The 13,264-nt window shown below is 45.3% G+C and overlaps 1 protein-coding gene across 1 annotated transcript; it reads right to left on the bottom strand.

Annotated features, from left to right (window-relative positions):
* Positions 1 to 270: 270 nt before the first annotated feature.
* LOC148910455 (uncharacterized) lies at positions 271 to 12,913 on the bottom strand. Its single transcript, XM_089031703.1, has 2 exons — positions 12,595 to 12,913; positions 271 to 679 (listed from the first exon to the last, which is right to left on the bottom strand). The coding sequence occupies exons 1-2, from the start codon at positions 12,911 to 12,913 to the stop codon at positions 672 to 674; spliced, it is 327 nt and encodes a 108-aa protein (XP_088887829.1). The 3' UTR covers positions 271 to 671.
* Positions 12,914 to 13,264: the final 351 nt, after the last annotated feature.

The following is a 13,264-nucleotide window of genomic DNA, read 5'->3' as shown; positions in this document are numbered from 1 at the left end:
ATTTTGTTAAGCCCCCATTAAAAGATGAGGTATCATTCTTTCTCATTGTTGAAACCAGCAAAAGATAATCATGTTAACCATTCTTCGATCGTGATGATTTAACAAAATAACAATAAAAGATAGACCCTTACTTGAGACCTCTTTGCAGCATTTAACAAAATAACAATAAAAATAAGGTATATAATGAAGTGCGTGCAATGTGATAGAGCTTTTAGTAGCAAGCAGCGACTGCAATACCATCTTTCCACGAAAGTCTGTCAGAAGACCGTAAGTACCCTTTGCGGTGACTGCGGTAAGGAACTGTCCACTGTACAGGCCCTACGATATCACCGCGAGAACAGAGTCTGCCTCAAAGACCGTTGTCTCCGTTGCGATGAACCTCACTTCGAGGAGAACTGGCATAAATACCGCTGTCGTCGTTACCACCTCGAAGATGTCGTCTGTGAAACCCACGGAGACTTAGCCGAACGTTGTTGTCCCCACGAAACCTCCCGGGTGCTCACGCGACGTAAGAAGGAAATAGACCAGACCTTCGTATGCTTTGACGACGTTGAGGGCGTGAGATGGGAATACAGGGAACACTGGGACGGCATTTGCAACCGATGTGGCTGTATACGTAGCGGTCAACATATTTGGTGTTGCCTGTACGACGGACCCAAGCCCTTAGACCATTACCTTGCTGTAAGAAAAGCATGGAAAAATGAATAATATATGATGTTACCTTACATCGCAGCGTTCGCAGGAGGAGCCTTAATTTACCATACTAATTACATGACAGAAAAAATGAGGTCCGACATAGCAGACCAATACTTAACCGCCCATGAGGATGACTAATCACATAATGGATTAGCGTCGGTGCGGCGTTCGATGTCAAACTTCCATCGACCATTCACTTTACCATAACTTCTTACGTGTGTGTATTCCTCACCTTGAAGGACATACCGCACGCAGTCAGGTGCCCATAAAGTGCACTCTTCATTGTCATGCATCAAGATTAACCTCAATCGGTTGATATCTTCAAACATGACATAATTTTTTATTTTGTAAGTTTGACCAACGGTCAGATTACGCCAGTGTGTCTGTTCAACTATCATTATATCTATGAAATATTCTTTGGTGAGTCCTTAACGCCTCCTGCGTCTTAAAAGCCTTAACACACCAAGGACAAGGTACACGAATGCCTTCCGCGTAATGGTCGATCTCCCTACATATAAGGTCGTAATCGTTGCACACCATGGTTAGGTAACCATTTGCCTCGTATTGTGTGAGTAACGCCTCTTGTTTTGAGGATAATACGCCGTTACCCTTAGGCGTCTTCAACTCCAGGCATAACCCATTATGTTTTTTATGTGCATTAAGGACTAAGATGTCGGGTTGCCCCGCCTGATACCCTTTCTGCCAACATACTATCCTTTTGCTAGCTGAGTCCTGTAGTTCTCCAAGACCTGGTGCGAGCAGTAGGATAGGGTGGAATCGACGTATGTAGTTTACGACCTTCTTATGCAGGTCAAATTCATTTTCTATTTTGAATACCAACTTGTTAGGACTGTCAAAGCGTTTGTCCATTGCATATTTACCTGTTTTCCTGAGGGTAGGGAGAACTTCCTCTAAGACCCAATCCTGGAATGTCTCTGCCGTTGGCATCTTAGAGCTAAATATCAACTGATACAACCCAGATTCAGTTACGTACAGGGAATTAGGCTGTGAATGAGAGGGGAGGCGATTCACCTCCACTCTAAGTTCGCTAAGCTTTACCTTGTATTTATCGCAAACATGCGCCTTAATTGCATCTTTTGGACGCTCGTAACCCAACGCAGCCGCCACTTCCTTTGCTTTGAAATAAAGTTTATCGCCTTGCACTATGCATTGCAGTTTAGTTTCATTGTTTTCAAATACGCGAAGCATTATATACGTAAGGGATATTTCATTCTTTTTTTTTTTGGATGAGGGAGCGCAGCGCATCAATACGCAACGCTCTTTAGCTGATTCATTTCTACGCTCAGTTGCGCGTCTGAGACTACGAAGATATACGCGTTGATCTTAGTAGTGTCGCTGGCATGTTTGGTGCGCTTGATCTCCAACGTAATACCGTCCTGGGTATTTACCAGCCGCAATCCCTGACCATGTAGGTCTTCGTCGTTTGTCGTGCGCATGTCGATCCACAGCGCGTACTTATCCTTAAAGAATTCCTTTGGACTAATTTGATCGCCAAACTTACGCGCGACTTCCCGGTACATGTCCTCAGGCTTTATCCCTTGTGAGTAAACCTTATTAGGTACTCCGTTAATGCTAACGCCTACGTTAGTGATGTTAGGATTAAAGAATGCCTCAGAGTCACGCAATCCTGCCGTGTATGTCTTTGCGAACAGCAACATTATCCCTGTAAGGCTGCGTCTGGGTAGGTTAATGCTTTGGTTGATGACCTCTTCGACGTTGTTCGTGAAGCTAAAGGTCTTGTACATCACGACGTGATCGTAAAGGAAAGCCTTCCCAGCGCTGTATTCCATGCCAGCGCTACGAGCCAGCTCTTCGCTGTGTACCGTCTCGTACTGCAGCTCCAAGTTCTTGATGAAATAAGGATCCACAGCTGATGAACTTACATCTTTTCCTTGCAGGACGTTCGTAGTATCTGCTAGGGTCACTTCGAACTGCAGTTCGCTTAGCTGCCTTGGGTAGTATGTACCGTGGTTCGTGATAATTTCGAAATCTAATGGAACGACATATTTAGTACCATAAGCAGTCTTTATTTCGTCTTCTCCTGAGGCGCCAGAGGTTGCGCTTCTTACTTTGCGTATGGCTGCGCTTGCTATTCCCTGCTCTATCCTTTGCGCGCGGTCAAATGCAGTCAACCATAAGTCTTTGTACGTGGTATACAAATCATACCTGTTTAAGTCCAGCAAGGATTCCCCGGCGAACTTTACGCGTATTTTGGAAACAAGGTTTCTACCTGCATTATTGACGACGTAACGCGCGTCTGCGGTATCTGGCTGTATTGCTAGGTTAAACCTTAGCGCCAGGGTACCAGGAACCAATACTAGGTTATCCGTTAGGCGGGGTACGCCTACATACAGCGTCTCACCTGGCTTAGCGCTAGAAGGCGTGAATGTAACCCGGTGAAAGGTGCGTTCTGCTTTCAGTCCGCCAACCTGCTTAGGTAATACGTTGGGGTTTAACTTTGAGCTTATCATATATAATGGAAGTAGAAGGTGATTTTGATCCCCTTACCGAAGAAGGTCAAGTCGACATTAACGACGAAGAATACGAGTCTTTACTACCTAAAACCAACGACCCCACGGAATTCCGAGGTAACATGGTGCGTCGGTTTGGAAAAAGAGTCCGCGCCGGCTGGATGGCTTTCCTAGACAAATACCGCACTAAGAACCCAGGCAAACCCATACCAGAATACATAAAGCTCGATAACATCGACTTTGGTAGTAACACGATGATGAAACCTCCTAGGAGCAAAACCGCGGAAACCAGCTTTGGTCCGGACGGCAACATCCCCGAAGCCCCCGGCGCTGCATGGCTTAGTAGGGTTCAGGAACAAATGGACGAATCCATGGAAGAAACCCCGGACGACTTTGATAGGATCAAGGAAGAATTCCCAAACTGGGATCCAAACAAAGTCCAAGTAATGTTTGACGCGGATAACGAATGGGGCAGGGAAGTCGTAGTAGCAAGGTTAAATAGGTCTAATGCTCATCCATATGTCATCAGGGACATAAATGGTAAATACTACGCAGATAAAAATATTCCTCCAACCCTTAGAAAGACATTAGGAGAACCCAACTTACCCGAAAGAATGAGAGAAAATAGTGAGAATATTGACGAAGCCGTCGAAAGAGTTAAGACCATAATGCAGCGGCAACAAAAAGGTCTTGAGGCGATAAGGGAAGTAGAAGAGCTAAAGCAAGCGATGGAGGAAAGGGAAGCAGATTACATACGGCAAAACCGACTACTCCTTGATGCTCAAAAGAGAGAACTTGACGATAAGAATCAACGCATATTAGAACTTAGAGAACAAAGAGACATTTCTCTTCGCGAAAAAGACAGCGCCCAAAGGGCATTCAATCTCACCCTGCAAGACCTGGATATAAGCAAGGAAGAAGCCAAGGACTTACGTACCACCATAGAGGGTTCTTTGGTGGAGCGGCGGCAGTTAGTTGCTGAAATCAACATTAAAGAAGAGCAAATCCAGCAAAGAGATCAGGCTATCGAAGACCTGGAGGGGCAAATAGAGCGGCAGCAAGAAGTAATCGAGGACCAAACTCGTACCGAGGAAGAAAGGGAAGCAGCTCAAAAGGAAGTGGAGGCCCTTGAAATACGCCTTGCGGAATTGCGGGCTCAAAAGGAAAACCTGGAAAAAGAGTTGGGGCTTACTACCAAGGAAAAGGTAAAAAGAGCCCTTTTGAAGTATGGTATTCCCCTTGCATTTGCGGTCGCTATTAGCACCGTAGTAGGAGTTATCCTATCCGCGCTTAAGGCTACAGGCGCGGGCGTAAAGAAATTAGGCAATGGACTAACGGACTTGGGAAAAAAGATGGCAGCCGGTCTTCCTGGGCTGCTGGGTTCGGTTGTTTCCTTGGCACTTAGGGCCGGCGGTGAACTGTTGAAGTTCGTGGGTAACAACATTTGGATATTAGTCGTAGCTATTGGAGTGGTACTCCTGAAGAGGATGAAGGGTTAATCTTATCCTTGTGTATTACTGGTGGCTTATCGTCGTCAGGCATCCGAGGCGTCCTCGACTGGGGATAAGTAAAGACAGTATTCGCGCCGCCTTGATAATGCGGAACTAGCGGCAGCACACTCATGGTGCTAATGGGCTTATGATTCCAAACCGCGTTGGTGTTACCGGCATGGTTTATCATTATGTTACCATCGTTGGGGAGAATTTGCAGCTTGACATATTGACAATTGACTATCATATGAAAAGTAACCGGTGTTAAGTCTTCTCCACTCGCTGCAGGAGGCTCCAACGAGAAATGAGCTGGGTTCCTATTATTATTCTTTATCCTGTAAGGCAGCAATGGGTGGTTATTCTCGTCAACGAGTCTAAACCCCGCGTTTGCACCTAATTTCGTGCTAATGCTAATGGTACACATTATTAATCCTAAACCCCCAACTTCAACCCACATTCCGATATCAGACCACCCGCCTCCTTCTTTATACTCCTTTCGATCTAAACAGTAAGCATGACGTGTTTCTTTTAAGTGTGGATTCATATAATTTAAGAATCACAAATTCTCACAGGCTAAGCACCGCAAGAGTGCTAATGGTCTTGTGATTATAAGGTTGATCCCTTTGGTCATATATACTATTCACGGTAGCCGTCCCGGTGTCATCTACACGTATTTGTAGCTTTACCTTTCCGTGACAATCGGTGATCATATGAAAAGTCCAAACCGATAAATTTTCAAAGCTGCTAGCGTTTGGTTCCGTGGAGAAATGCACAGGCTCCCTGTTGTTCGTCTTCGCGCGCATAGGCTGCAGTATGCCATTGTCATCCAGGAACCTGAAGCCTACGTTGACGTGGCTGTCTGTACCAATGCAAATACTACAAAGGATTAACTTCTTTCCTGAGTAGTTCAAGTCTACAGACATGCCCGTGACATCAACCCAAGACGCCTGGGTGTATTTTTTCTCGCCTGTGTAAGTCGTATAGACACAATCTACTCCAGCTACGTAGGGGTTATTCATCGCCATATATAATAGCTCAGACCAACACCCGCGACTGCTAGGCCGGCTTTTAGTAAGTTATGGTCATATTCCTCGGGTATCGTAGGCAGGACCTTCTTTGATGGTTTCTTAACTACGGGTAGCTTCGTTTCGTGTGACTTTTTTGGCTTCTCTACGAAATGGGGGATGTTCCTAAGAGTGTCAGAGTTCACGTCATTCGCCCCAAACTTCATATCCTTAGTAGCTCGCTGCAGTTTATTGTTGTATCCTACTACAGAGCCAGTATTTATAGATAAATTACTAGGCATTAACCAACAACCCGGGGCTACTGCATAGTCCAACCTCGCCTTAGAATTTTGTATGGCTAGTTGGTAACGCTGTACGCCCTTGCTAATGTCGCCCTCCAAGATCGAACTTTCGAATGAGATCAAGGCTTCGGCTCGCGTCTCTTCTGCGGCGCCGGTATTTCCGATTATACTTGATCGGGTGTTTACCTGAGCTCCAAGGATAGAATACACGTAAGCTTCTATGCTGCGGTTTAAACGGGCAAGGCCGGCTTTGGTTAGTCCTTTACCTTCTGGGGGTATGAAATTAAGATATTGCTTTGTTTGCTCGTCGTTGGTAATTTTGATAATCAGTGGATTAGCCCCTGCATACTTACCGCCCTCGTCTTTGAACAGAGGTCCGTCTCTGACTTCCTTAGTGGTCTTAGCGTTTGGTTCAAAGAAGGTGCTACTGTCGTGAGTTTCTTTGTGATACCCAGTGTTCCATCGTAGATTCAACGCATGAACTTCCTTATCACTTAGCTCGTGTCCACCAATCCCCCAATAAGCCCAAATATGCCCCAGACCATTGTTAGCGCCGGCAGTGCATCGGAAATCCTTCCCTACAACGTCAAACTCCTTACAAAGTCTGTCATAAGCCGGCACGCTGTATTTATTATCTCTTGGATAAAACGTGGCATCTCCCGGTAATGCAGTAACGCCCATCTCATGCAGTATTCTTCTAACCGTGAAGTGAAAATGAAACATAAATATTGAATTCTTCATCAAGCTTGCGCTTACACCGCAGCCGCTAGTGGCACACCAAACCGCAAAGTTTAGTTGCTGCGGCCAATAACGCATGTTAGGACCACTTAACCATTCATGAGATTCCTTAGCGGTGGTATGAACAATGGGCACGTTTTTGAAGATATCTCGCACCTTTAACAGAAAGGAATGATCGTTAGAGACCCGCATGTTCAACATTAGGTCCAAGCTTGGGTGTTTATCAAATGAAACTGCGGGTATTGGATAAGTACTGGTACCAAGCAATAATTCCTTTGACCAACTGGGTTCAACATGCGTTGGCGCTGGCGTTGGCTTATGCATTGGCGAATGCTTCAGTTGATCGTCTATTTGATTAACCAGCGTAGGCTTCAAATCCTCGTTGCTGTACATCCTAGAGCCGTTATAGTAAATACCATCGGGTCTTCTTTCGAACTTACTGGGGTCTGCATGTGGAAACATCTTCCTAAATGCTCTCCAATTCCAGTAATCCCGGTTGTCGTGATGTGGCTGCTCCTCAATATCATTCCCAAAAGCGTCGTACATTAGTATATATAATGGATGTTATACCATCAGCACCTCCACTTTATCCTGAACTTCCTAAGGAACCTAACGAATTAAACGCTGAAAACTTTAGGCTCAACAAAGCAAATTTAATCCTGGCTTACTTGGAAGGGCAGGCAAAACACTACGAAAAAGTTAGGAAGAAATACGTCAGAGCCCGTAGCACGCTACATAAGATTGCGATAACTTCAGGATCCATATCTGTTGTGTTAACGGGCTCCGGCGTTGCTACTTCGCTTACTGGGCCGGGAATAATCGTTGGAGTTCCTTTGGCCAGCGTTGGGGCAGCCTGTGGTATTATTTCGGCTGTTGCTACGGGCATTATGAAACAGTTGTCAAGCAAAATATCAAAACACGACACGACAATAGCTCTGTCAAGGGCTAAAGTAAATACGATCACTGACCTTGTCTCAAAGGCTTTGCGTGACAGAAAGATAGACGACGTAGAATTCTCGCTTATCTTAGCCGAAGAGGAAAAGTACGAGAAATTAAAGACTGACATAAGGAATAAAAAAACAGTCGTAAGAGATCTTTCCGAGGAATCTCGCAAAAAGATCTATCAAGAAGCGAAAGAAGAGCTTCAAAGAAAGCTTGCTCAGTAAACATCTGCTTCGAAAAGAGCGTGACGGGATTCTATTTACATATCGAACGTCAGTCTAGAAATTATGCAGATTAAATATAATAATTTTCACATACATAAGCGTCCAGATGTGTCTGGCGTTCGCTCGTGATCGTGGGACTTTGGAGCTGGGGAGGCCTAAAGTCCCGAGTTCGAGCCTCGCTGTAGACGCATTTGGACCGGTTGCTGTGAGTGAAAAAAAAAAAAAGCCTCCCCACACTCACAGCAACCGTGGGGGGAGGGGTAGAAAGTGCGATTCAACCCCGCGATGGGGGGTTTCGTGAGGAAAAGTTGGAAAAGTCAGGGGGTGTCTCGGGACGCTGTCCGGAGTTCACCCTCTGGTGGGTCGTAAGAAAGATATATGTGTACGTACTAGAGGGCCTCTGGCGCGGGATGAAATAAGCCCCGTAAGCCCAAAATGCAAAAAACCCCACTGGGGATAGCTTGGTGTTCTGCGCGATGCATTCCCCAGTGGGGTTTCTGGCAAAATAAACGCCAGTTTTGCATTTTTATTTTCTCGGAATCCATCCTAACAGGGGGTGGTTGGGGTCTATTTTGTAAAATATTTCGTAAATTACATCAGGATTGTAGTGAAGAATATACACGATTAAGCCATGAAAGTAGGCTTTATTCAAGTAAACCATGTGCTTACACAAACATGGCCGTCGTTACAAAACGTGAGATTCCGCTGACCTAAGGCAGGCATTTACACAGGTAACCCAACAAGTAGTAATTACTAAAGAGTGTTTTTGTTAATGTTTGGTACATTAATCACTATTATCAGTACATTCACCCCTTCCTAAAGATTAAGCCTATCAACGGGATGACTTCCCCGTTGAGAGCGTCTCAGTACTATGGGGGCCTGTTTACTTTCATGGGTAGTTCCGTGATTGGCACCATTGTCAGGTAAGAGTGCTTCAGCGGGCGGCGTTGTTGCAGGTTGGACTTCAGCCAGTTGGGGTGTGGCAGATTGTGCTTCAGCTGGTGTTGGTTGCACAGGTGAGACTTCACTTATCGGCTGACCTCGGGGAGCGAGACTTCTCGTAGACACTGTTGTCTCCCGCCCATCAGGGTAGCGAACATGAGCATAATGTGGGTTCGCCTGGAGCAGGTCAACCTCATCGACGAGGGGGTCCATTTTGCTGTTTCGAACGTTACGCTTGATGTATACAGGACCAGGTACAGACAGCCAAGTAGGGATGGAGCTGCCAGTAGAGGACCGACGAGAGAAGCCCAGAAAACGCTCATGAGGCGTCTCGTTCGTTGCAGTACACAGCAGAGAACGGATTGAGTGTAAGACATCAGGGAGGACATCTTGCCAGTACTCTGCTGGGAGGGTTTTGGACTTCAGGCAAGCTGTAACAGCCTGCCAGACAGTGCCATTGTATTTCTCCACCTGTCCATTCCCAGCGGGGTTGTAACTTGTAGTGCGGCTCATCGCAATACCTTTGCTAGTCAGGAACTCTCGTAGCTCTCGACTCATGAATGATGCTCCCCTGTCTGAATGCACATAGGCCGGCATGCCAAAAAGAGAAAACAGCGTGGTAAGACACCTCACAACGGTGGGAGTGGATACATCAGGACATGGGAAGACAAACGGAAAACGAGAATACTCATCAATGATGTTTAGAAAGTACCTGTTCTTGTTGTTGGAGGGTAGAGGGCCTTTAAAGTCAATGTTTATTCTTTCAAATGGCTGGGTAGCCTTAATGAGATGAGCTTCTTCTGGCCGGTAGAACTTGGGCTTACACTCACAGCAGACAGGGCAGGCGCTTACTGTTTTCTTGACTTCTTCTAGTGAAAACGGTAAGTTTTTCGTTCGAACATAATGCCAGAGTCTGGTAACGCCTGGATGACATAGTGATTCATGAAGCTTGTAGAGGGAATCGTGAGTAGTCGTAGCACAGCTGGCTCGGGACAAGGTGTCTGGTGCCATATTCTCTTTACCGGGTCTGTAGACTATGTCAAAGCTGTAACAACTGAGCTCGATTCTCCAACGCATTATCTTGTCATTCTTGATCTTCCCTTTCTGTCGTTGGTTAAACATGTAAGAAACTGATTGTTGGTCAGTTTTTAGAGTGAAGTGGCGACCGGTGAGAAAATGTCTCCAGTGTCTTACAGATTCAACGATAGCTTGAGCCTCCTTCTCGACAGCAGAGTGCTTTAGCTCACTTCCTTGCAAAGTACGCGAAAAGAAGGCCACTGGTCTCCCATTCTGGTTGAGAGTGGCTGCCAGTGCTACTTCCGAAGCATCTGTCTCAACTTCAAAGGGGATACTTTCATCTATGGCTGAAACAATGGCTTCTGCGATGATCTTCTTTATTCCTTGAAATGCCTCTTTGGCTTCCTGAGGCAATGGAAAGGATTTACAGCTTGTGATGGGCTTTATTCGATCAGAGAAATTTGGTACCCATTGCGAGTACTAGGAGAAAAGTCCAAGACATCTGTTGAGGGATCTTGAATTGTGTGGCAGAGGAAGCTCTTTCAAGGGCCGTAACCTTTCAGGATCAGGACTAATGGTACCTTCTTCAATGACGTAACCAAGTAAAGGAAGACGGCGCGTGGAGAAGACACTCTTGCTATCGTTGAACTTAAGATTGGCATTTCGTGCAGCATCCATGAAGGATTTCAATTTGATGTCATGATCAGACTGATCCTTTCCACAGATAGTTATGTTATCCAGGTAGGGAAATACTCCTTTCAGATTATGGTCTTCGACTAGTCTCATCATTTCTCTTTGGAAGCATGCTACCCCGTTGGTTACTCCAAAAGGTAACCGGGTAAACTGATAGAGTCTGCCCTTAGCTTCAAAGGCAGTGTAAGGCTTGTCTTCGTTTTTCAACGGTATCTGGTGGTAGGCACTTTGCAGGTCAAGGGTACTGAAAACTCTAAACTGAGCGATTTCGTTGATAGTGTCACTGATTCTTGGCAATGGGAATGCATCAAGCTGTGTGAATCGGTTGATGGTCTGTGAGTAATCTATAGCCAGACGTTTCTTGTGGTTCTCGTCTTTAGTTACAACTACTTGGGCTCGCCACGGAGACTGACTGGGTTCAATGATGCCTTCCTTTTGCAATCGATCCACTTCTCCACTGATGAATGTGAGATCTTCTGCACTGTAGCGTCTGGATTTAGCAGCAACTGGATGACAATCTGATGTAAGGTTTGCAAAGGGTGAGGGCGGGTCGATGTTTAACGTAGTTAGGCCGCAGACAGATAGGGGTGGCTTTGTTCCACCATACTCAAACGTGACGTGGTCATGTTGAGACTGGAAGTCAAGTCCCAAAATGAGATCAGAGCATAGGCCGGGCATTATTGACAGGCGAAATTCCTCATAGCTGTGTCCTTGGTAGTTAAGGTTGACGGTGCAGAATCCCTCGGTTTTTGTACATAATGCTGATGCCGCCATGGACACTGTACTAGAAGAAGGATTAACAGGAATAGCAGCTGCTTCTACTAAACTTGGGTGAATATAGCTTTCGCTGCTACCACTATCAAAGAGCGCCTTCACATTCCATCCTGAATTGACTATGACAGTAGCAGATGAGGCCTTAAGAGCTTGCGGGGTCCCAACTGAGGCAAGTGATGGTGGCCAGAGGGCCGCAGAGACGTCACCAGGCTTTGACGGTTTCCCTCGACAGACTTGTGCAAAATGCCCCTTCTTCTGACATTTATGGCACACAGCATCACGAGCTGGGCATTTGGCACGGGGATGCTTAGTATTTCCACAGAAGAAACATTTGGGACCACCGGTCGTCAGTGTTGAAGCTAAGAGATTGGGGTCAGGTTGAGATGACGCTGGCGATGTGGTTTCAGGTGACACACCTACGGCTGCAGCATTGAATGGCTGAGAAACTGCGTAGCTTTCAGAACTTCGCATGGCAGAATCAAGAGCTCTAGCTTGATCGAACATTGTCTTTAGATCAAGAGTTTTATTCTCCAAAAGCCGCTGACGAATTTGATTTGATTGCAACCCAGTAATGAAGGCATCCCGGACGTTCTCTTCACAGTATTTAGCAGCCGTAACAGATTGGAAATTACATTCCTTGCTGAGCACCTTTAGAGCTTGTAAATACTGGTCCAGTGTCTCTCCAGGCTGTTGTCGTCGAGTTGCAAGAACGTGTCTCGCGTAAATTTCGTTAGTTGGTCTAACGTAAACATTTTGAAGCGATTGCATAGCGGATTCGTAGCTTGGATATCCTTCGATGTACTCAAAGACTGCAGGTGAAACGAAATTGGTTAACACTCCGAATTTATTGAGACCTTCATCGGGCAGCACTGAGAGAAAATTCTCGAAAGTTCGTTTCCAGTGTATCCACGCTTTGGATGCTCCAGTATCACTTGGATCGACGCCGAAACGTTCAGGACGTAAAACTTTATCCATTTTTGGTTACTTGAATAAATTGTAGTGAAGAATATACACGATTAAGCCATGAAAGTAGGCTTTATTCAAGTAAACCATGTGCTTACACAAACATGGCCGTCGTTACAAAACGTGAGATTCCGCTGACCTAAGGCAGGCACTTACACAGGTAACCCAACAAGTAGTAATTACTAAAGAGTGTTTTTGTTAATGTTTGGTACATTAATCACTATTATCAGTACAAGGATAATAAGGAATATCCTTATTCAGCCGACAAAACATCCACTCGGCTTTTGTCATATCAGAAACCTCGGGAATAGACTTACCGGTAATTTCAGACAAAAGATAGGGAATAGCTTTGTAATATTTCCCTAGCTTTAATTTTTTCAACGTTTTCCGTAGACTTTGTGGGGTTGGCTCTTCTAAATGGTCTATGATTTTCTTCCTTACTTCGTCGCTTAAATATATCGGATGTAAACCTTGGATATGACTCATCCAGTCTCGGAAGTATTTTATTCTTTTGTATGGGGTCTTCTTACGACCTCCATTGGCGTAATATTGCTCTTTGGTAGCATTTGGTACGGCATTACGAATATTCTTACCACATTCGTAACACTGTGCTGACGTGTCGTCTTCTATTTGCATTTTCTTATCACAACAAATATACTTATTTGGTTTAGTAGGTACAAACTTGGGTTTCAAGCACTTTACACAGAAATCATAAACAAACTCTTTACAATCTTCGCACTCCATATATAGACTAACATATTTGCGCTGTTGCCCCCAACCACACTTGGAGTGGGTTGTTTCCGTAGGTGGATTTTTGACGCGGGTCTTACCCCGTGTTGAGATTGCGCTGGAACCCCCATTCCCTATACTACTCAGGGTGGTGTCTTTTTTGTGCTCTAAATAAATGCACTATTCCATGCACTACAGACCACTTTTATATGTAATGATTAGTATAGGAAATCGCACGATCTCGAGTACAATTTGGAA

Source organism: Actinia tenebrosa, unplaced genomic scaffold (assembly GCF_029948245.1).
Source record: "Actinia tenebrosa isolate PJP-AT-01 unplaced genomic scaffold, QUT_ActTen_1.0 PGA_scaffold17__23_contigs__length_9995812, whole genome shotgun sequence".
NCBI classification, from domain to species: Eukaryota; Metazoa; Cnidaria; class Anthozoa; order Actiniaria; family Actiniidae; genus Actinia; species Actinia tenebrosa.
This window is presented reverse-complemented; position numbering and strand designations above follow the sequence as displayed.

Bases quoted from the DNA above. Each gene is read 5' to 3' on its own strand.
- LOC148910455 (XM_089031703.1), bottom strand. From the start codon at position 12,913: ATGCAAATAGAAGACGACACGTCAGCACAGTGTTACGAATGTGGTAAG.